Source organism: Hirundo rustica, chromosome 12 (assembly GCF_015227805.2).
Source record: "Hirundo rustica isolate bHirRus1 chromosome 12, bHirRus1.pri.v3, whole genome shotgun sequence".
Classification (NCBI taxonomy): domain Eukaryota; kingdom Metazoa; phylum Chordata; class Aves; order Passeriformes; family Hirundinidae; genus Hirundo; species Hirundo rustica.
In genome coordinates, this window is record NC_053461.1 from 4,187,712 (window position 1) to 4,210,172 (window position 22,461).

Genomic DNA, 22,461 nt, shown 5'->3' on the forward strand with positions numbered 1-22,461 from the left:
TAAATCACACACCCTGGCTCGGTAAGCTGTTGCTGTGATGTTACCTGCTTGGCTAGTGACACCTGCATGCTTCCCTCTGGCCTTGGATGACAAAATGCCTCGTTGATGCTTGTGGTGTCCCCTTCCAGGTGATGTGGCCCCTCACCACAAGCCTTGGAAGGCTGCTGTGACCCTTGGGTTGAAGAGGAAATCAAGGAGAATTCAAAAACTTTTGTGCCTCTGGAAAATCCTTGCGAATTTTTTCCCTGGACTGAATAGCAAAGGAAAAGTGGCCAAGTAAATTGGAGACCTCCAGAGCAGAAATGTCTCAGGCACAGCAGCTCTTCAGTGCAACAAAACAATTTAACTGGACTGCCTTTTCTCACACACAGACCTTCCACATAGACTCTCCAGGGAACAGACCTGAAGTCTAATTCCAGAGATCTGGGCTGGAGGATCTGGCACTGGGGACAAGTGCAGCGAGGATGTTGTCTCCCCTTCTGGGTGTTGAGATGTGATGATGCAGCCTTGTGTAGGTGTGAAATGTCAGCAGTGAATGTTTACCCAGGGTGCCTGACGTGACGTGCAAGGACCTGCCTGTCATTTTGGACCATCTGTTTCTTGCTGTGGAGGTGTCTCTTGCCTTCCCTGGTGTCTTCCTCAGCCTGGTTCTTCTCTTTCCAATCATGGTCCCTTACTGCAAGTGCTGCTCTCTCCCTCTTCCTGGTCTTCCATCCTAAGCTCTGTAGCCTTCTTCCCACCAACATCCAGGTGTCAGGTTTGGGTTTGGATTTTTGTGGTGGATTTGATTCCATGAAGCAGCACCCCTTTTGTGAACTTGTTTTTCCTCATTTAAGTGGTTCTCGCTGTCTCTCTGTCCCCTTGGCGTGGAAGAGACACACTCAGGCTCTGCCTGTCTGACTTGCACTTGCTCAAGCCCTGGGGACTGCAAAGCTTGTCCTGACGTGATCCTGCAGCAGTGGAGAACACCTGTAACACAGGTGTGAGAGCATTCATAGCTGGAGTAACCAGGGAAATGGGAAATGCCTGCCTGACTGCATTAGAGCCCTTGTGGTGGCTCTCCCAGAAGACTCTGCCCAGGGAAGAAGCTTTCCTGGTTGTTTTCCCTCCCTATTCAGGGCTTGGAATCACTGTAGGAGAGTGTACGTGTGCATCTGTAGGCAATTCTTACCCTGACCCCACAGCACTGGGTCCCTGGTGCAGGAGGGAGAGACCGTGTGCACACTGCAGCCTCATGCCAAGTGGGATGGAGCCGTAGTCAGTTCTGCCTTGCTTTTGGTGCTGGGGAAGGGATCATCCCTTTTTCTCCCACCTCTGAGACAGGAGTTTTGTTCTGCTGTGGGGGTGCCTTTCTCTAAGGGAAAGGGGAACACTCAGGAGGAACAACGCCAGAAAGATCTGATGCAGTCTTTTCACTCCCAGCCCTGTGTAGTGCTGGGCACTCTCTGCCCCAGCCACCATCGCAGTTCTTTGGTAGGCACAGGGTGTCCTGTGCCTTGGCACCTCTCCCCTGGCCATGGCTGGTTCTTGCAACGTGCTTTCTCCTCCCTGGGCAGATGATGAATGAAGGAGAGCATTTCCCAGGACATCTCTCCTGGGTAAGCCCCTACGATGCCGTATTTATTTCTCGGGATTGATGCGTTGTGCGCTTTTCTCTCTGACTGATTCAAGCAAACACACACAAATAACGCTGCTTTTATCTGCCCAGGTCCAGACCCTGCTCAAAGCCTCTTCTTGGCATGACTCACTACTGGGCAAGCCCTGGAGAAAATAGATGTGGTAATTCAGTTGCAGATCCCATCCTTTTCTCACGGCCCTGTGGTCAGTTGGCTTTGTCAGATGTGCTCCAGGTGGCTGACAGGAGAGCGAGGTGCTCGGAGCAAGAGTCTTGCATCAGCCAAGTGTCTTTTCCTGCCTCTCCTGCCTGCTCCAGCCCTCCCAGAGGGATCCTGCTGGTTGACAGGATACTTGGTCCCACAGCCAATTTGGGACACTTTCTGTTAGCTGTGACACTTTGGCTCTGGTAGAGGTGTTGGTGGGCTCTCGATTCATTGAGCAATTCATATGAAGTAATTCATAAAAAAATGTGCACTGTCACTTTTGTTGATGTTCTGGCCTTTGCTGGTTTCTGTGAGGGTAAATTCTGTTTGCTGAAAATGTTGTTGTTTTTACAGAATGCCTTTTTTTATCACCCTGTTTTCCTTTCTCCCGTTTTACCTTTCTGTGTCCTCCTTTTTAATCCTTAAGTAAAACCTCATCATAAAACTAAAATCCATATTTTAGGAAAAACAACACCTAAAATTGAAAGGGGAAGCTGGAGCCCAATTTGATGAATAATAAATAATCTTGGACTCAGAAAAGCCTCAGCTATTTTTCTCAAAGCAGCCAGTGCACTACTGGCTTGATTTGCTGCTATAAATATTGGCCAGGTTCTTTCAACCCTTGGGAAGGTAAATGAGAGGCCGTTGCCAGGTTTGGTTGGTATTGCATGTCTGGGGTGGTGAAAGGGCCTGAGGAAGGGGCAGATGTGTAATTGTGAGCAGGGAGCTCAGCCATGCAGGCAGCTCGGGGTGCAGCACAGAGCCATGTGCTCGGTGTGGAATCTCCCTTTGCCATGGCTCCAACACCAGCCTGGGAGAGAACTCGTGCTGGCTCCAGCATGACAGGATGCTGAAAGCCTTCCTCTCCCGACAAAGAGCTGAACCTCGGCGACAGGCACTGGGTCCACCCCTGACATTTCCATGCTGCTCAAGGCTGAGGGGTTTGGAGCGCTGACACTCCCCACACAGCCCAGAGTGATGGAGCAGTTGGACATCAGTGAGCAGGTTGGTGCTGTGATGCCCTTCCTTCCTTCCTTCCCCCTTAGATGAGCATTTTTGCTTCATCAAGTCCCACATGTGACAGCTGAAAATTTGTCCTCTCTCTGTCTTCAATGGATCAAGTTTTTATTCTACTTTCCTTCACAATCTGCATCATCATAGAGCCGCAGAATGGTTTGGGTTGGAATGGACGTTAAAGATCATTGAGTTCCAACTCCCTGCCTTGGACAGGCCCATTCACTAGATGAGCTTGGTCAAAGCCCCTGTGCAATCTGGCCTTGAACATGGAGCCCTTTCTGCTTGACATGCTGGTAACTCCTAAACTCACAGGGCTTGTCTGCCCCTCATCTTTCCTTACTCCAAAGCCCTTGCTGTTGTTCAGCTCCAGGACAGCTGTCCTCCATCCTGCCCCCTTGGCCAGGTTGCTGCAGGATTGAATGTGGTCCTTTTTGGTCCTTTTTGGTACTGCCTGAGCCTTGGATTTGGACTTGTCGCCAGCCCTGCCTAGCACAGGGCTTGAGCACAGACCTGAAGGAGGAGATAAGTACAGCCTGGAAGCATCTCCTGTTTCCAGCAGCAATTGTGAGGGATGCCAGGAGCTTAGAAGAAGAAGGGGCATGTGTAGACCCATCTTTCCCTGGCAGGCAGCCCTTGGCAAGCCGTGGTTTAAACTCTGCTTCCCCTGGCAAAGACGGTTTCTATCATGCTTAAGAGAGGACGGCTTCTCCAGGAATTTATAACCTCTGTTATTATCACAACTTAAGCTTGTCCTCCAGGCTCTGTGTAAATACCCCCATCAGCAAGGCTGCTGTTACTTTCCTGAGTGGCTGCAGGTTGCAGGTTCAAGTGTGAGGAAGGTGCATCAGGCTGCTTTTCACTGCAAGGACTTTCTCTCTTCTTGTGGTGGCCCATGTCACACCTGCACAGGGCTGACTTGACTGGACAAGTGACTGAAGACACCAAGTCCTTGAGCACAGTCACCTGAAGAACAAGAAACATTTGGAGATGTTTTTCCCTTGACTTGATAACTTTCCAAGGGAGCTAATGACAAAGCAAGAGCTGCACTGTTGCCACCATAAGTGTCAAGTGGTCTCCAGTGGTCTCTGCTGTGCTTGCCACTGGTGCTACCCTCAGGTTCCTGCTCTGAGGGGGTTTCACTGCTGTTGGTTGGGGGATTTTCTAGCAAGCTGGCCAAGGGGGATTCTCCAGCAGCATTGCCTCAAGGATCCTGGCTGTGGTGCCTGCCTGTGCCTGGCCGTGCTGCAGTTGGATCCAGTGGTATCCTGTCCATTTCCATGGCAACAGCACATGCATGACCATAATAAAGTCAGATTACAGCTCCTTCCCTGTGTGTGCGGGCAGGAAAGGAGTTTTCTGAGGTAAGAGCTCAAATGACTTGCAAAAGAGCATTTTGGCTGGGTAAAGGCAGACTTTCCAGTGGCTAGGGAGGCTGTTTGTACAACCCTGGAAATGCTAATGAAGACTGAGTGAATTTTCTGGGATTTTTTTTTGCTCTGCTAAGCAGTTTTCATGCACACGTGTAGTAAGAGCTAAATTTAAAGGGTGATTGTCCAGAAAGGGCTACAGAACAGGTCTCTGAAGCCTTCTTGTCCCACAGGGTAATAACATGGGCTGTGTTTTTTCTCAGAAGTGGCTTTAATGGTGTGGGATCCAGTCTCAGCTTGGAGCCTGCTGCTGGGGTGGCTGTTTGTCATGGGCTGAATGCCAACAGCCAGGCTGTGGGGAGTGCTCACACAGCCCTTGACTTTAACGTCTGAAGAGCAGGAGCTGGGCAGGACTCTTGGCTTGGCCAGTGATGATCTCCTCTGGAGATGTGGTGTGGTCCAAAGAGGTCTGTTTGGTGCTTCCAGAGGTCTCTTCCAATTGAGGCCATGATAGGACTGTTGGTAGGCCGCCGGTGTTGGTTGATGTTGTTGGGACTGTTGGTTGTTGCTCTCCAGCATTGTCAGCACCGTGGCTGAGTTTGCAGGGATCTGACGTGATGAGTCGTTTGACCCCAGCACTGCAGTTCCAGCACTTTGGTTAAAAAGGGCAGGAACCCTTTTAATGTGGTCAGACCTGGCCTTCCTTGCCCAGTTCAACTACAGCTAGTAAAGTGAGATTCCTGAGCGGACTTAGGAGCGTAATTTCTACTTCGGGATCAACCATCCGCAAGACCAACAGGATTTAGGCACCACGTGGGTTTTGGAGGACGAGGCATCTGAGCTGTGCCGTAGTGGGAGCGGGGATGCTGGTGTGGGAAGGACACCAAGGAACCTTGCTGCATTCTGAGAGTGCCAGATGTATCTTGGTGAGGTTTCTGTGGTGGCTCCTCGCTCAGTCTCATGGGGTAACATCAAAGGAGGCTGTCAGGGGAAACAGATAGAGACCAGGGTAATACCTCATCATGGGAGAGCCTTGAAAGCCCTGGCTGAGGAAAACCTGTGTAATTGGCTCCAACTGGGCTGGCAAAGCTGGCTCTTCCCAGCACGGTGTGTGGGGGTGTGCTGGCCCTTCCCTGGGCTGTGTGACAGCTGTGTGTGGATGGGACTGTAGGACACTGCCCAGATGGCTGCTCACAACAGAAAATAGGGCAGTGCCGGGGCGGGTATTGCAGCCAGAGGAAGCTCCCAGAAGGTTCTAGGGAAGGGTTTGGTTGTGGCTTAAAAAAGGTTAGGCCCCAGGTACTGTCAAATGTCACAGAGATGCAGGACCACAAACATCCTGTGGTTTTGTGTTTCCCCTTCCCGTCCCTGCCACCACCTCTGCTGTGTCCCCCGAGATGCGGCTGTGAGCTGAGTGTGTGTTTTGGAGGTGGCACCCGGGTAGCACCCACTGACTCACCCAGTGGGTGTGAAAACCAGGGGCTGGCTTTAGCACCAGCCCTGCCAGAGGGATCTCAGCAGTTTCAAAGCATCCTCGCTGCTCAACCCAGCTTGGCTCGATTTCAGCAGCCTTTTGCTTGAGCACCAAATTCCTCCTGGGGAAGTGCAATATTCATGAAGGAGACACGTTAATTAGCAAGCCGTCTGCTCCCTGCTTTGGCATGTGAGTAGGTGGTGTTACCTCTGGAATTAGGTTGAAATCCGTTTGGTATTTAGGTGCATTTGATTTGCAAGAGCTTGTAGGCCCCTTAAAGAGCACCTCTGAAGCACGTTGAGCTACACACAACCTGCATGTGATATGTTTTCTTTCTCTCGCTCTAGGACATGCAAGGACACCTCATTCCCGAGCTGGTGTCCCCTGGCCATCTGAACAAACTGTGGACAGCTGACTGTCAGCATTCCGGACAGATCCAGCCACTCCTGACTGCATCCTCTCCTGCTGGCAGAGCAGCCATCAAGGGATCCGTGAGTATCTTGGGCTTGGTCATGGAAGTTGCTCAGGAGAAGCTTATTCTCAAGTTGCACTGTGTTTGGAAGTCAAATGAGCAAACCCCAGCTATGCAGCTTCACAGCAGCTGTGTGTGGCTTTGCTGCTGTCCCCAGCCTGGAGAAACGTTACTGTCTCTGGTTGGGAGTTTTGAGCCCCAAAGGGGAACACTGCAGCCTCTTATTGAGCCCCAATGGCATGAAAGGGAACACAAAATGGTAAAAACACCCTCACACCTAATTAATTTGGAATCAATTCCTGGCTATTGCCACCACCACCGCTGTTCCAGTGGTAGTATATTGACTTTTCAAATATCAGTGAGTTTTGGCAATGTCTCTTGGGCACGAGAATCTCTGGAACTGAGGGTTTTGGTTTTTTTTTTTTTCTCCTTTTAAGATATCTCCCTGTTCTGCTGAATTTTAGGAGTAAGAAGGTAGCAAGTGAAGATGCTAAAAAAGACTAAAACTCTTGCTTGTGTTGTACTTGAGAAATGAAAGATTTTCCCTTTTGTAAATGATTTTCGATGGTTTCAATATTCTCTTCTTCTTTTGCTTTTTGTCATAGCAAAAAAATGAGAGGAGAAAATGGAAGAAGTAATGAAAAAACCAAATGTTTTTAATTTTCTGGCTAACCTCTTAAGAACTTCAAAAAGCAAAGACATGGCTCCTGCTAGTTTTTTTGGGAAAAGGCAGAAAAATTCCAGTTTCTGCCTGTCATTTTTTTCCCCCCACTTGAAATAATTCATCCAGCCCTAAATTAAAACATTTGATTTGGAAACTGGGGCAGAAGGTGAGTGTTTGTGGGTGTGTTGGCAGGGGCATCCTGAGCAGAGAAAAGCTTTTGGAAGGGCAGGATGCAGCCCCAACACTTCAGGGAGAGCTATACTGGGAGTATCTTTGGATAAAACCATGGCGGGTGCTGCTGGGGTGGACGAGGAGGTGAAGATGCCAGCCCAGAAAATCTTTAAATACTTCCAACACAGGAGCTCAGCCCCCACTCCTGTTAATTTGGGAGCTACTCCAAGCTGCTCTCTCTGGCTCTGAGGGATGCCCCACTCCCAGGGTCAGCAGCCTGGGCACCCAGCACCTCCAGGACAGCTCCTTGCCCTCTCTGCCTGGCAGAGAGGGCCTGGTGCACTGTACACCAAAGAGACTGGAGGAGAAACCCCTGCTGCAGTGAGGGGTGAGTGCCTCCTTTCCTGTTGGAATTCCTCTGGAAGATGTTCGTCACTAATGCCTTGTTTCTCTCATTTAAATGAAGGTTTCTGCATCCACTTGCATTCCTGCTCTGGACCAGAGCAGGAGTCTCTGCTCCGGGATCTTGTCCTTGGGGTAGACAGAGGCTTTGCTGAGCCCATGGACTCCTGGTTATCTGCAGCATGAGGGTGCTCCCAAGCCAGGTTCAAGACAGACTGAGCTGGGTGGGTTGTTTCCTTCCTGCTTTCCCTGAGCCTTCTCCCACCAGTGTCACCCAGCTCACTGAACAGGAATCCTGGGGGGCTGCTGCTCCATGGCAGCTCCCTCCTTTGGGTGCACCCAGACACACTCTGCGAGCAGCCAGGCTCCCTTACTGGTGCCTCTGGAAGCAAATCCCGCAGCAGGGGACCACTGTTGTGCCTGCTGTGCCCTGCTGCTGATGTCAGGGAGGAGAAGGCTGCTGGGAGAGAATGACTGCACAGAGCCGCTCCGGGAATTGGTCACCCCTCCTCACAGCGAGGGCTGCTGGAAGGGAGCCCAGGAGAAGCACTGCCAATGATGTCTTCATCCTCATACCCCAATGCAGGCAGTGTGTGCAGATGCTGAGGTGATGCCCTTCTGCGAGGGGCTGGCCAGGGATGATAATGCAGCTTTTGGTGCCTTTGCTCAAAGCCCCAGGAGCCTCGAGGTGTGTTTTGGGTTTGGATGGAGGTGACAGGAGGGCATTGCCTATTTGGCTATGAACCCAGGATGGCTGTTGTTGGACCCCACAGTCCTGTGAGCTGAGGATTTCCCCATTTACAGTCGCAGTGACGTTCTCCAGCTGCACCTGAAACACCAGGGGAGATCTAATGCAGTACAACTTTTATGGGCTGAATTGATTTCTGGTGAAAAATCCCAAGCCTCAGTATGCTGTGAGATATCCCTGCATCCCACCATCACCTCAGAAGAGCATTGCAGAAACACTCCAGCCCTGGTGCAAGGGCAGCCCATCCACTATGTATTGTCCAGGAAGGACTCTGTTTGATTTTGTGAGAGTGAGAAGCAGGTTCACTGAAAAGATCTCCACTGGAGTACCAGAAATGCTTTAAAATGGTCTGTTTTGCATTGGGGAGGTGTAGAAATGCAGAATGGATGGTTCTTGTAAGCTGCTCCACCTGAAACACCAAAGGATGGAAGCAATTAATGAACTAATTTCATTATCCCCGTTGGAAAGGTGCTGGCCACGGCCCTGGGAAGCGGTTGATGGGGATGTGGAAGGCAGCTGCCTCCCTTGCTTTGATCCAAACCAGTGTGAGCACCTGTCCAGAAATGTGGGGTCACGCTGGCATCCTGCAGTGCCAGAGCCTGAGATGAGACACGGCTTCTCTTTGAAGTCAGGATCAACAATCTCTGAAAACAATGTTAATTCAACAAAGGCAAAACAAAAAGCAGGACCTACTCCTCTCCACTCCCTCATTGGGAAGATACGGCAAAGCCTTTCCTGTGTTAGGGCTGGTTCTCAAAGAAGAGCAGGGAAGATTTTTAGCAGCCTATCTCCTTGGGCCCATTTCAATCCTGTGGTTAATTATACTAAATAATTACGGGATTTAGCTCACTTACCCTGTGCCTTTTCACACCTTGGGTGACTATTGATGCAAGGACCAGATGGAGCAATGAGGGGAGGTGGACTCCATGCCCATCCTCAGTACTCTGTGCCAGCCCCTCTCCCAATGTTCAGTGGTGCCCAGGCTCATGTTGGCTGCACGTAGAACATCTCGAGCAGGGGTGATGCAGAGGGAGCCTCCAGAGCACTCTGGAAGCTCTGGGAAGCTCCAGTGCACAGGGCCAGGAGCTGTTCCATCCTGCTGTGTAATGAAACATTGCCACACCTGTGCAAATTTCCCCATAGCCTGGGGCTTGGGTGGAAACGTGTGGGCTCATTAAATCAAGCTACTTAGGAGCTACTTGAAGATGGAAGGTGTGGAACCCACATATGAAATGGTGGCCATGTCTCGGCCATCCCCTGAGCACCTGACCAGTGGCTCTGGCTCTTGGCTGGTGCCCCTGAGGGACAGGCAGAGCTGGCTCATGCAGAAAGCCCAGCTGAGCTTCTGCTCCATGCTGCAGAGTGTTTGGGCTTGCCTGGCGAGGCCAGGGTGTTACCTGGCATGAGGAGCCAGCCAGCGAGCTCAGGTGGTGCCTGCAAGGACAGGACCTAAGGGAGATCAGGGAAGAGGTGTGTGCATCTGGGGCACAGCGCTGGTCCTGCTTTGGGGCATGGTGCATGCCACTTTTAGAAAGGTTCTGCTTAACTCCTCTGCATTTGTGCTTCTTCCTTCCCCTGGACTGAGATCTCAAGGAATTGAGAGGGAGAAAAAGGCTTTCAGTTTGAAAGGCCTTGTGTGTCCCTGTGCATCCTTGGGGAATTCTGTCTTGCTCCCCACCTTCTCTTCCCAGGGCAATAGTTCCTGGGAGTTGGGGCTGTGCACTGGGGTCTAGTAATGCAGCATCTTTTCCTTTGGTAGTCAAAACTGCAGGGTAGCAAGCTGATTGCAGGGGAGATCCCACACCATATCTTCATTCTACAGCTCCTCAGTGATGTATTTTACCTCTAGGCAAGCGGGTGGATCAGAACATGGAAGCCACATTTTTCCCTTGGAGACTTGTGCAGAGCTGGAGCAGGTCCAAGCACGGCTCTCAGGCTTGCTGCCTGCTCCGTGCCAAGCTGCAGTGGTACAGGGGCTGACGGGGATTCAGGTCCTGGCTGGAGGAGCAGCACTTCTGGTATGAGCAAAGATGCAGGCAAGTTGTTTTCCTCTTGTTCCACTGCACGTTGCCTTCCGCACGCGTGCAGCGTGAGGGACGTTTTCCCCTGCCTTTGCATGGCACCGGGTTGGTCTGTAAATGCCTGTCCCCTGCATGGGGACAAACGCAGACCCCTGGTCAGCCATGGCCTCCCCAGGTGACAGTCAGCATGTGCTTCCCTGCGCTCTGCCTGCCTCCCTGCAGCCTCAGCTCACAAGCACCACTCAGGCTTTAGCATCTGCTCACTTCAGCTTTGCAGCCCTGAAATGCGTGTTGGCTTCATCACATGCCATGTGCTGCTGACTGTGGGATGTCCCAAATACTGAGGAACTTCCCAAGCTGAGCCTAACTGCGACCGATGGGATCTAGGGCTGTTTCCTTCCACCTGGGTCACGAAGGGAATTTGGATAGGTAGTTAGAAGAGGTGCTGCCCTCCCCAAAGTGCTGGTGGGAGAGGCAGCTGCCAGGAAAGAACTGGCTTGGAGGTTTGCTTGAAGAAAGCTAAAGTGCAATTCTACTGGAAATGTCACACTGGATCTGATGATACCTTAAGAATTTTGGAGAGGAGCAGGACTGATGCTGGATGGTGGTAAATTGCTATCAGAGGGGACATTTGGGAACCAAAACCCCAGCTCTAGAGCTTGATTTGTGCTCCTCTTTCTTACAAATGGGGCTCAGCACATGGGACCCGCCTCTCCCAGCAGGGTGAATAACACACTGGCTGTATCTCCCTTCCCAAAGCAGCTTTAGGCAGCTCCCATTAGATCACTTTAAATCCAGCCCTTTAAATCCAGCTTGACCTTTGTGTCCAGTTTAAACAGCATGACCGAATCCTTGCCCATGGGGAAGCCTTGTTTGATTGTGGAGCTAATAAGATGATTCGAACACAAGAGCTGATAGTTTCAAGTAACTGAAACTTAACCTCGCTGCATAAAGCATCATTGTCCTGCCACAGAAATCCTCTGTCCGGGAGAGCACAGCTGCAGGGGAAATAAATGCTCTTCTTTTTTTCTTTTTCTTTCTCTTTTTGCTGTTTGTTTGTTTAAAACCCAGGGCCCTTGGTTGGTTTGCTCTCGTTGGCTGCGGCGGAGCGATGGTGGGATGTGGGTGCTGAGCTCTGCCCCTGGGCCCCAGGGAGCTGGGGCTCCCTGAGTGACTGCAGGGCAAATTCCCTTTAATCCAGGGAATTAAACCCCAAGCAAAGCCATTGATGGTCATGGGTTTAGTTGAGATCCAGGCCAAAAGCTGTTTCCATTGAAGTTAAATGGGAGCTTTAGCTGCAGCTTTCAGAGGGATCAGGGCTAGGACCTGCTGCCAGGTGCTGAGCACATCTGCCCTACTGACCTCAGTAGGACGGGCTGCCCTGCCCAGAGGAGGGTTCTGGCTCCCTGGGTGCTGCAATGATCTCAGAGTACTTAGGGTGGCAGTGGATGCTGGAGCTGTGCTTTGTCTCCCCTGACAGGTCCTGACTCCAGAACAAGCCCACCCTGCTCCATTTGAGCTGTCACCAGGCAACAGCTGCTGATATGTCATTTGCCTTCTCAGACCCATCTCCTGATATGGAAACAGCTCATCACTGCCCGTAACCAGCAGGAACACCAGGTCCTGTCAGCATCTATTCTGGACATCAAGGCAAGTGGGCCTGGGACAGCTTTATCTGGGGTAGAACATTACTACTGGTGTTGTACTAGAACTTCTGCTTGCCTGCTGCTGCCGTGCCCTGAGGCCAGGAAAAGCACTCCCAGACAGGCTGACCTTCCAAGGTGTGTTATAAATGGAGTGAAAACCCAGGTATTTTTGAATACATGTATATGAGTGGTTGTTTTGGACAGGAACTGCTGGTTCTGGGTGCTGGGAACTGCAGGAGCAACCTCTGTCAGTGCTGCATGTCCAGCTCAGGGCTGGAGAGACCAGGCTCAGGGCTGCGTTGCCCAATGCACACAGCCATGCTGTTCTTCCAGCATTCAGACTGTGTGGAGGTAAGAGGCAGAGGGGTTATTTTGTTTGCTTAGTTTTATTTTTTAAAAAACTTCCCATATTTTTTAAATTCCTCGCCCACACAAATCCATGGGATGAACAAGCAAGGTCTTAGTCCAGCTGGTTTTGGGTGCACTTAAAAATCCCCACGGGGATTTTTTTATCTGGCAGGGCTGGGATCCTCTTTTCGTGGTCATAAAAACATTTCTACTGATTAGTTACACTTATTTATTTGTCCAAACACACAGCAGCTCAAGCCTGTATTTGTGTGTGTACTCAAACGTCTTCCAAAAGCCACTCCTACCACCTCTGCAAAATAGTTGGAGGGTGACACAAGAGTGACGAACATCTGGCCGTGGCGATGCTCTGGAGTGAATGAACTGGAGTTGTGAATGGAGACCCGGTGCTGAGGTGGTGGTGACTTCACACAAAACAACCCAGGCTTCCATGCCCTTGTGTCCCAAGGGAGAGGCAGCGACCCTGAGCACCCAGCTCAGGAAAGTCCCTCGCTCAAGCAAGAGACTTCAGCAGATGCTTCATCCAAGCTTTTCTGCTGGCAAGGATCAAGGCTGGATTTGTGATTCCAGTGTTCACACTGAAATCCGTGCTTAGCGCTGACTCACAGGGGAAGCAGAGGTTTGTGATCTGTGGCAGGGATCAGCTGTCCTGCTCGTCAGAGCTTCCAGATTGATGACGGGGTATTTGTTGGGAGAAGTAAGAAATTCTGCTGCTTGGGACTGATAGAATGTCACTTAATTGCTAAGGCACTGGGAAAGCCTCCGAGATTGAGTCCATACCAGCTGCTGGGTTCACATATTGGTGGAATCCTGCTGTTGTAAGTATATTCCCAGACAAATGTGATTTTTGTGCTCTGGGGAGTTAGCAAAGTTTTATTATTTTTTATTATTTTTCAAACATTGTCTCTACAAGCTACTCACACTTCTCCAAGAACATATCTTTGCCATTACTACTAAGTAGGTGTTTTAAAACCTTTGGAAAAACGAACGCTGAAATGAAATCCAGAAACAATTAAATCATCCAGTTCTGAAACCTCTTTAACTGTAAGTTATTTTCTCTGGTTTATGGGTGTCTTCTCCAGTCTATTCTGGAATGCTTTGGGTTTTGCTTAACAAACATTGCAGTAGTGGGAAATGGTTTTGACAGAAGATCCAGCCTTTTTTTTTTTTTTTTTTTTTTTTTGCATGTCCTCAGCACAGAGGCAGCAACTATCAGAAGAAAACCCCAAATATTTTCTGCCTGACGTGTTTCTCATCTGTCAGCATTGTGGGCACTGGGAAATGCAGGAACACTCTGCCCAGCTGCTGGCAGTGCCCTGAACCTGCCACTCGCTCTTCCTTCCTGGGGCAGCACAGACTGACCCTCCAAGCTCAACAGAAGATTCATGGTCCAGCTCTTTAGCCCCACACATGCCACAACCTACGCTGCAAATGCCCAGACTGGCTCTGAGCCCTTGGAGGTGCTGATGGTGGGGGGCTCCAGGGACCACCTGGTCCTGCACCTTGCATCTCTCCTAGCCCTCATCCACAGGACATTTGCAGCTCTCTTGCTGGTGTCCCTCCATCCCAGCACTTTTTGACGCGAATCTCAAGCCCTTCTGTGCTTCCCTTCTTCTCTCTGCTGCCCATAATTAGGGGCGGATCTCAGACCATGGGAACAGCTAGGGTGGGAATGTTGATGTGGCTCAGGTTGTCTAAGGAGGAGCAGTGAAGACAACTCAGACAACAAGGACTAGGGTGGCTGTGCTCCGGGATGGCTGAGATCTCCCCTTCTGGACCTGGGGTTCTTCAGCATGAACCAGAGTCAGATCCCAAGAAACTCCAAGCCATGTGTGGCTTGGCCTGCTCATCTCAAGCTGGAGTTGCCTGATGAAGCTCCTGTTACCTTCCACAGCGGCCCAGAGCAGGGACCTGGCTCTGCCTGCATTTCCAACTGCCACCATAACATCACTCTTCTCCTCCAGCAGAGATGCACAAGCAGGGAAGTTACGTCAAACCATAGGGGCTTATCTGCTTTGGCCCTTGAGAAATCTCTTTTTCTTCCTTCATTTGGTGACCTGTGCCTTATCCCAGCTGGTGAAGGGCTGGTTTATGATTCATGGCTGGAAAGAGAGGCTGAACTGGAGGGTTTTGGCAGGGGTTTGAGGATGGTACTGGCTGCGGGAGCTGTGAAGGCTCAAGCAGCCGCTCAGGAGGGTCCCCAGCTGTTCCCAAGCCACCTGTACCTCTCCTAGAGGCAACCCCTTGCTGGCATTCCGATTTCTCTGCATGGTGCCTCGGGCCTAGGAGGGCTTTTTCTCTCGTAGGGAGGGCTGCATGGAAATAACCTGATGTGAGAATCTGCTCTTTGCACGGAGGGGGTTAATGTCTGCTCTCTCCTTCTAGGCTGACCGTGGAAAATAGTGCTCATGCCAGGGACTATGCAGGACAGAAACTAGGGCTCCTAGGATACAATTATACAAATAATACAACTTGTTCCACGAGCGGCAGAAACCAGCAAAGCCTGGTTTCCGCTGGGTTTATGCTGTGGAGTAAAGGACGTGCCTGAGCTTTCACTGGCCAGTAAAAGCTAAACACACACCATCACCTTCTCATCCGCCACCAAACTTCCCAACACTTACATTCCCGTAATAACTGGGAGCCCCTGCACCGTTTGGCTGAAAGTGTCCAAAAAGAAGGAGAATTGGAGGGGAGGGGTGCAGGGGTGGTGAGGCTGTGAGAACCTTGTTTCTGTAGAAAATCAGGTTGTAAAAATGAGGATGCAGGCAGACGATCTCTGGGCTAGTTTAATGATGTTTCCATCACTTTCTACCTCAAGCTGTGCATCCGCTTTGTGATGATGATCATTTTGCCAGGGCCAAAGGCACTCAGAGGCAGGGGTTTTACATGACAATGTAACGTGGGGTGACATGGGCTACCTTGGGCCCACAGGGAGAGGTGCCCTTCTGTTTGGCAGCCTGCCTTTTGGCCTTCAAACGGGAGAAACTTGTGTCCCACTTCCTGTTTCAGCCCAGACTTGGCATTTTTTGCTTTTATTGCCCCTGCATCTGAGACCTTGGGATATCTGGTGGTCAGTGTGTGGGAAAGGGCAGCGCAGAGCCCTGCCCCTGCCCTCTGCACCAGGCATGAGTGACCCCTGAGCTGTATCTGACACGGGGAAGATGCAGCTGTCACATATCCAGCTTCTGGTAAGCACATAAAGAAACCAGCAGCTTAGTTTTCTACTTTTTTGCTGGGATCATGTCACATTTTATTCCTAGGAGACAATACATGTATGATGGAGACGTTCAGCAGATGCACGCTGGAGCCTCACAGGAGCCAGACCTTCATCTGTTTGTCACAAGCCCCTTCCTAGGAGCAGCACCAGCTCATGTCACCCTTTGAGGGACAGAGGAGCAGTGGAGATGAGGAAGAGGTTTCTAACTAAACCCCGCAAAGACGTGCTTGATGATTTTTGTCAGGATGTGGTGAAGGCTCCTTGGTGACGCGCTAGTGGAGAGGAGGGGGAGTTGCTGTGTCATTTCCATGAGGGTGGCAGGGGGGCCACTGGTGTCCCTTGGCTCTGAGCCACTCACCTGTGGGGAGAGGCCCCGGCAGAACTTGGTGTCCCGTGAGCGACTGGGGGCTGGGAGAGCCCTCTTCTTGCTCGCACTCACCTGGGTAGGAAGCAGGGTGGTCCATCCCCTCTCCAACTCTCCTGAGCTGACCATGGGAGTTGTGACTCTGCTGCGCTCCTTGACAATTCGTCCCTGGGTTTGAGGGACGAGCACAAAAGCTGTGCCCGGCCAGGGGGGGTGGATGGGAGCTGCTCTGCCTCGCTGGGAGCGCAGCCCGGAGCGGTGGCGTTGGCAGGAGGTGACACAGCCGAGGTGACTCCTCACTGCCAGCACAAAGACACCGCTGGTGCTCGTTAACAGGGGGAGGAGAAGGTCTCGAGGTAAACAGAGCAAGGCTGGCAGATGACTGCGCCATCTCTGCGCAACCTTGTCTAAGCCTATTTATATAAATCATGTGAAACCCAAATTAGAATTTTACCCATCTGCTGTGCTGTAAGTCGCTCTTCCACCAGCACAGCAAGCCAAGAAAATGCTCTTAACTCCCTAAGATCTGCCTCAAGTGCGAGCGAGCTTTGCACACGAGGCCCGTGGCCGGTGTGGGGGTGCTGCGCTGCACATCCTGCAAGGCTGCAGGACAGGCTGCCACCAGGCCCTGCAGCACACAGCAGCGTCCTGACATCAAAGGGGAGCCAGGCAAGGTGTGGATGTTCAGTGAGAAGTCTCCAAGGCTCCTCATTGTGTGTGGGAGGACAAGGGCTCACCTCTGCCTCGCGTGTGACACAACCATGGCTCAAAGTGTGGAGCAAGACCATCTCTGCCTGACTCCTGTCCCAAACTCTGGGCTGAACTTGCCATGGTTTGGCACAGTGAGGAAAGTCGGGAAATGCTCTCTGCTCTTTCCCATGTGTCCTACTCGTAACAAAGCTTGTGGACGTTCAGCCTTTCCCTCAGGGAGGCTGTTACCCCTTTGCTCTGCACGGGGCAGATCCTTGGAGGAGTCACACCCAGGTAACCCCAGTGTGGCCACAGCTCTGTGCCTGCCTTCGTGTGAACCTGCCACTCTTGTGTGAGCATCCTGGGGCCACTCCTGTGGGAGCACACTCTTGTGGGAGCATCCTGGGGCCACTCCTGTGGGAGCACACTCTTGTGGGAGCATCCTGGGGCCACTCCTGTGGGAGCACACTCTTGTGGGAGCAATCCCAGGGCCACTCCTGTGGGAGCACACTCTTGTGGGAGCAATCCCAGGGCCACTCCTGTGGGAGCACACTCTTGTGGGAGCATCCCAGGGCCGATGACTCGGCTGGCTGGACGCTGCCCTGGCAGCCAGCGTGGGGCTGGCCCCACCACAGCACAGCAATTTCTAGGAAACGCATCTGCCTCCTCACACGGGAGGTCCCTGGTGGAGATGTTGACTCACCGAGGGATCTTTCGGCCTCTTTACCCGCCACTGTTTCGATCTGCCTTTCTTGGCATTTAGCGCTTTTCCCGTCATTAAAAATAAAACCTTTTTTTAAAATTAATATTATTGGTATTTTCCCCTCACCGAATTGGAGGTTTCAGTGAACAGTTTGGGGGTAAACACGCAGAGATGACACCGCGGAGGAACAGTTGGTCAAGTTTGTGAGAGATGGAGCCAGATCTAAATACGGCACAGCCTCGCTGGTACGGAGCAGAAGGAAGGAGGCATATGCGTCTGAGCAGTTGGGTTGCTGCACGCTCTGTTAGATTTCCTTAACATCAAGTGCGTATCTTCCTCTTTGCTTTCCTTTTTAGCATAAAGAAAGGAGTAGAACTCTCCAAAAATGTCTTTGGGTGGAAATAGGGCAGGGCTATGAGGAGGCGATGGACTCTCTCCATCTCCAGTGGCTCAGTTTACAGCTGCAGGCAGATATGTCTGGATGAGATGCTCCTCCTCGAGGACCAAACCAGGAGGCCACTCCCAAAATTTGGCCTGGCAAAGGCCTTTTCCCAGGTGACCTCCATGCTGCTTGGCACTGATGGAATGACCGCTTTGGGCCATGTATCCCACAGAACCCGAGATCTGCAGGAGGGGTGAGGTGTTCATCTGGAGTGCTGCACGCTCTCAGCCTCTCAGCTGGGCCTCTGCCCACCAGGACCAAGATGGACCACGTGCTCTGGGCTGTGCCCTCAACCTGAGTGTCTCCTCCAAAGCCCCTGGCCACTGTGTTGACAACAGAAAACCCGATTTCCCTCCTGGGAAGTACATCCTCACACCCCACCGGTTGCACCGGTTTTGAGCCCCTTTATCTGCTGACAAAAAGCCTGCAGAGAAATCAATGTCCTTAGAGAGTGTTCACTGCTGGGAAGAGCTGCACAAGGATTTTCCTCTCCCTCTGTGGCTGTGGAGACAAGCAGAGGTCAGGCTGTGCTGGGGAGACAACGCGCTGCTGGATGCACACTGCCACTCCTCACGTGGCTCCTGCCTGTCCTGGTGGGCAACACTTAAGCCCCTGGGCTGGGAAGCTCTCTTGTCTGGGGGATGCTCTTGCTGCATTTTCCCACACCCAGGGAAAGGCAGGGAGCTGGAGAGGAGAAGCCAAAGCTGAGACAGTCGCAAGCAGCTTCAGTCAGGACTGTGCAGAACACGACCTCCACTAAAAGCTCAGTATTTGCCAGCAAATAACATATAGTTTTCTTTTTGTTTAATTGCCTCAGTCTCCTTAACTGCATTTTAGATCAGAGAGCCCAAAATCCTCAGCACAGGAGAAAGAGCTTCAGAGGGAGGATGAAGCAAGGCAGGTCCCAGAGCACAGGCTGTGCTGCCTGGTGTGTCCCAGCAGCTTCAGCTGCATCAGAGCAGCACCGCAGCTGCTTCTCCTGCCCTCTGAAGATTTGTGTGAAAATGACCAAGCAAGAAAGGGCCCAGGCTGCTCCTGGAAGAGGAAATGGCTGTTGGTGTTGAATGAAGGGGCTGAGGACAGTGCCTGGCTGTCTGCATTTACATCCTGGGAAAGCAGTTGGAGATGGATCCTTGTTTGGTCACCCACTGATGAGCTAATTTTTAAGACCAACCATGTGAGTATAAAAAGGATTAATCCCTAAGTTTTAGAGCTTTAATCACGTGAAAAAACACGGTCAAAGCGTTTGTGTAAGGAGATGTTTTGAATGCCCTTTTGCAAATGCAGAGGTTCATCTTATTTGGAGGGGCAGAAACGGGAATACAGAAGCAATTCTTCTGCGAGGCAATGCTGCTGCTTGTTTCACAATTTTTAAAAAATCATTTTTATGAACAGACTCTTAATTCAGTTTAAGTCAGTCTCTTTTCTCCCCCTGCTCCCCCTGTGCAATACAATCCTGTTTGTGTCTAGGTTACTGGCAACCAGTTTATCAAGCTCTAGCCAAGCATGTATTAAAATAAAGCTGCAATCTGCTGAAAAACAGGTTTTGAGACGGAAACAAATAATTAGAAACACACAAATTAGTGTCTGTCTGACAACAGGTTGAGCTCTGCGCAGATTTAAACAAAGCTGTAATGGCAGGATGTGAGCGACTCAAACTGGAGGCAGTGGCTGCGTGTTGATTTCAATGGAAAACTGGAAAAGATATGGGGAAGGAGCAAACCTGGTTGGTTTTGGCTGGGGCTGAGCGCCCAGAACTGTGGGATAAAAGAGAAACACGTAGGGGCTTTGTGTAACTCAGGGCCTTGTGAGGACTGAGGCCTTGGATGCAGCAGGAGCTTTGGCTGATGTCAGAGTGCAGCTGCTGCTGCCGGGTCCTGCCCAGGTGTGCCTTGGCTGGGCAGTGCTGACACACCAGCGGCAAAGGTGTGGAAGCATTTTCTGCGGCTTTGTGCCTCTGCTGTGGGTGTTTTTTGTGCCTGCAGACTCTGGCAATGCCCCGGGGCAAGGCAGACAGCCCTGCCCCTGCCCCTTGGCCGGGCAATGGACTGCAGGGAGCTTTCCAGCAGCTGCTGAGAGCAAGTCAGTCTTTAGTTCACACGAACATCTCCCCACCGGAATTGCGGTGTGCCCGGTCCTCAGCAAGGGTGTGAGCAAGCAAATGACTCCAGCAGCAAGGACCGTTCTTCTGCACCCATTGTAAGGAAATCGCCTTAGAGACCGTTGCTCCAGCAAACATTTTTAGAAACTCGAGTGAGTTGCGCAACAGGAAAAGTACCAGGAGGCGAGGAAAACCCCCTCCAGGCTCTTAGCACTGCCCCTTCCTGCAGCGGCACAGTGGAGCCCTGCCGGCTCTCCTGGTCGCCATGGGATTTCGGATTTAGGGTGCTTCTTTGCCTGGTAAGGCAGGGAGAAAGTGCTTCTGGAGGAGAAGCCCCTTCTGCGTCAATCTCCAAGGAAACCCTTGGTGCTGCGTGGCTCAGCCTTTGTTGCACGCCTGGGCCGTGGCTCACACATCCCAGGCTTGTGCCTGAATCATACATCCACACTTTAATCTGCCAGTGGCGTTTTATGGGAGCAAAATTTAGGCAAATTGTGGGGTTTTCCTACCCCTACGTGCCACTTTATCTCAAAGAGCCTCGTGGTTGGATTTGGTGTGCAGGAGAAGTGAAACCAGCCCTATCTGTTTCGAATGCACATTCCTCACCGCTGAGTCTGGAAGGAGAAGCCTTCTACTGCTCCCACACCTCCCAGCTTCTCAAGAGCGAGCCTGGGAGCTGTGGTGGTTACAGGGAAGCTTTGGGCAGCAGATGCTTCCAGGTCTGCTGCCCCCAGCCTGGGAGCAGTGCCTGAGCCAGGGCAGGTCACCCCGAGCTGGCTGCCTCTGCCCGCTGCCTGGTGACAAGCAGGAGGGGTAGAGGAGAGCAAGTTCCTGCCCCAAAAGTCTCCAAACCCCCACAGGTTAGGGCTGCCCACCCACAGGGCAGTTTCACTGCTCACCCCCCATTTGTGCTCAAATGCCCAGCCCTGAGTTTTAATTAAAAAAGTCATCTCTCCTTGTCTTGATGAACTACAAACAATTGCTTCTCTTGGGTTTGCTCATGCTCCTCATCACTGCCTGCTGTGGAGCAGGACCAGCTCTCCAGCCTTTGCCCGGGAGCTTTGAGCAGGCTCAGCCGATGGAAGGGGAAAAACGCGGATCCAGTGACCTTTGCTGGTGTCACTGCTGCCCACAGCTCCTGCCTGACATTTGAGGAGTGCTGTAAGTGCTGGAGGGGCATGGGGATGGGGTACTGGGCAAAGCACATGAACCTCATCCTTGTTGGAAGAATACCAGGCTGAGCTGTGACCCTTCCTTTCCTTCTCTGGAAGTCACAGTTGACTTTCATGGTGGTGTCTCACCAGGAACCAAGAGCAGGACACTTCTTCAGCTCCCTGCTGGCCAGCCAGAAGGACTGACCACAATTTGTCTATTCCTAGGACTGTTTTACTGCCCACAGCAATGGAGCTGGAGCAAGGTGGGATGTTTGGCTCTGTGGGATGTTGTGTTGCTCGCTGCCATGGGATAGGACAAGAGGGAGCTGATAGGCTGGATGTGGGAGGGGACCTTGTCATCCCAGTGGAGATGCTGGGAATCACGGGCTGGTGGCGAGATGCCACTGAACAGCCTGGCTCTTAAACACTGACCTGTCAGGTGCCAGCTCCAGCCTGGCTGCTCCTTGGCATTCCCCCAGCACTGCCTGGGGTGGGGAACAACAGCTCCATCCCATCCCATCCCATCCCATCCCATCCCATCCCATCCCATCCCATCCCATCCCATCCCATCCCATCCCATCCCGTGCCTCCCTCCTTTGGCTTTTCCACGCTGGCTGGTCATAATGTCTCCAGGCACTTCCTGCAGGACCACAGTGCTGGTTGCTGCAGATGTGGTTGCAGACTCTGAACACCCTGACCCTTATCCTGGTAAATTGTCCAGCTCTGCAGCCAGTGCAGCTGAAAGGGTGTTTTTCCCCCTGAACCTGGCAAACTCTTTATCCCAAGGATCCTTGGTGGTGTTAACCCCCAAACCTCAACCCTTAACAGCAAGAAGCATGAGATTAGCATAAGCCCCAAACTTTTTTTGGATAAAGAAAATTTGGGGGGAGGATTAGAAAAGATAACTCTTTGGATTTTACATTCTGAGCCACTTGTGCTTATTTTACCTCCCTCAGTACTTTATCTGCTGCACTTGTGCAGGCTGGAAGCTCTCTTTTGTTTTGTTTGCTTTTAATGTGAAAACTGAGCTTTTTAAGGCATGTAGCTGAAGCTTGGCCACAGGAACTGAGCCCTGGGCTGTGCCTGACTATGAAAGTCAAATGCCTTTGCTGGACATCTGGCTGCTTTAGTGCCAGATAGCGGGAAAGAGCACTTTAATATTTATCCTGAGCTAAAAAAACAAGTAGAATGGAGAAAAATATACAAAGTAGGCCATGAAAACAGGGTTTGTGAACATCTGAGATCCTCTCCTAATTAATAGCAGTTCCCATCCCAGAAATCATACCATTCAGCAAAAGTTAATCATCTTTGCTCATACATACAATACACTTCAAGAGAGAATGAGTCACCCTCATTGAAATGTCTGATGTTATGAAATCCAGTGTGACTGATGTAACAGACCCAGCTAAGCTCTCCAAATTGGCCGGCAGCACCGCGGCGGAGCTGCCTGTGTGTGAGCTGACTTCATTGACTTTCGCTTGTTTGCACCCAGGACGGATTTTCCCTTTAGTTTCTGGGACAGGCTCACAGCGAAGGGCCCAGGAAGGCTGTGGGAGGGCAGGTGAGCGTGGCAGGAGGGGTTGGCATCACCGAGCCCCCGTGATCCTCACTTCCCAGCATGA

At 51.5% G+C, this 22,461-nt stretch overlaps 1 protein-coding gene across 3 annotated transcripts in view; it reads left to right on the forward strand.

Annotated features, from left to right (window-relative positions):
- Nucleotides 1–13,191, forward strand: part of POC1A (POC1 centriolar protein A) — a 70,745-nt gene extending 57,554 nt beyond the window's left edge. The window contains exons 11-13 of one of the 3 annotated variants that reach the window (XM_058422194.1): nucleotides 6,026–6,169; nucleotides 9,985–10,153; nucleotides 11,637–11,946. In XM_058422194.1, coding sequence (XP_058278177.1) covers nucleotides 6,026–6,169; nucleotides 9,985–10,153; nucleotides 11,637–11,674 — 351 coding nt within the window. In that variant the 3' untranslated portion in view covers nucleotides 11,675–11,946. Of the gene's footprint in view, nucleotides 1–6,025; nucleotides 6,170–9,984; nucleotides 10,154–11,636 lie in introns of all 3 variants that reach the window. The other 2 variants (XM_058422193.1, XM_058422195.1) reach the window with 2 other exon arrangements.
- Nucleotides 13,192–22,461: the final 9,270 nt, after the last annotated feature.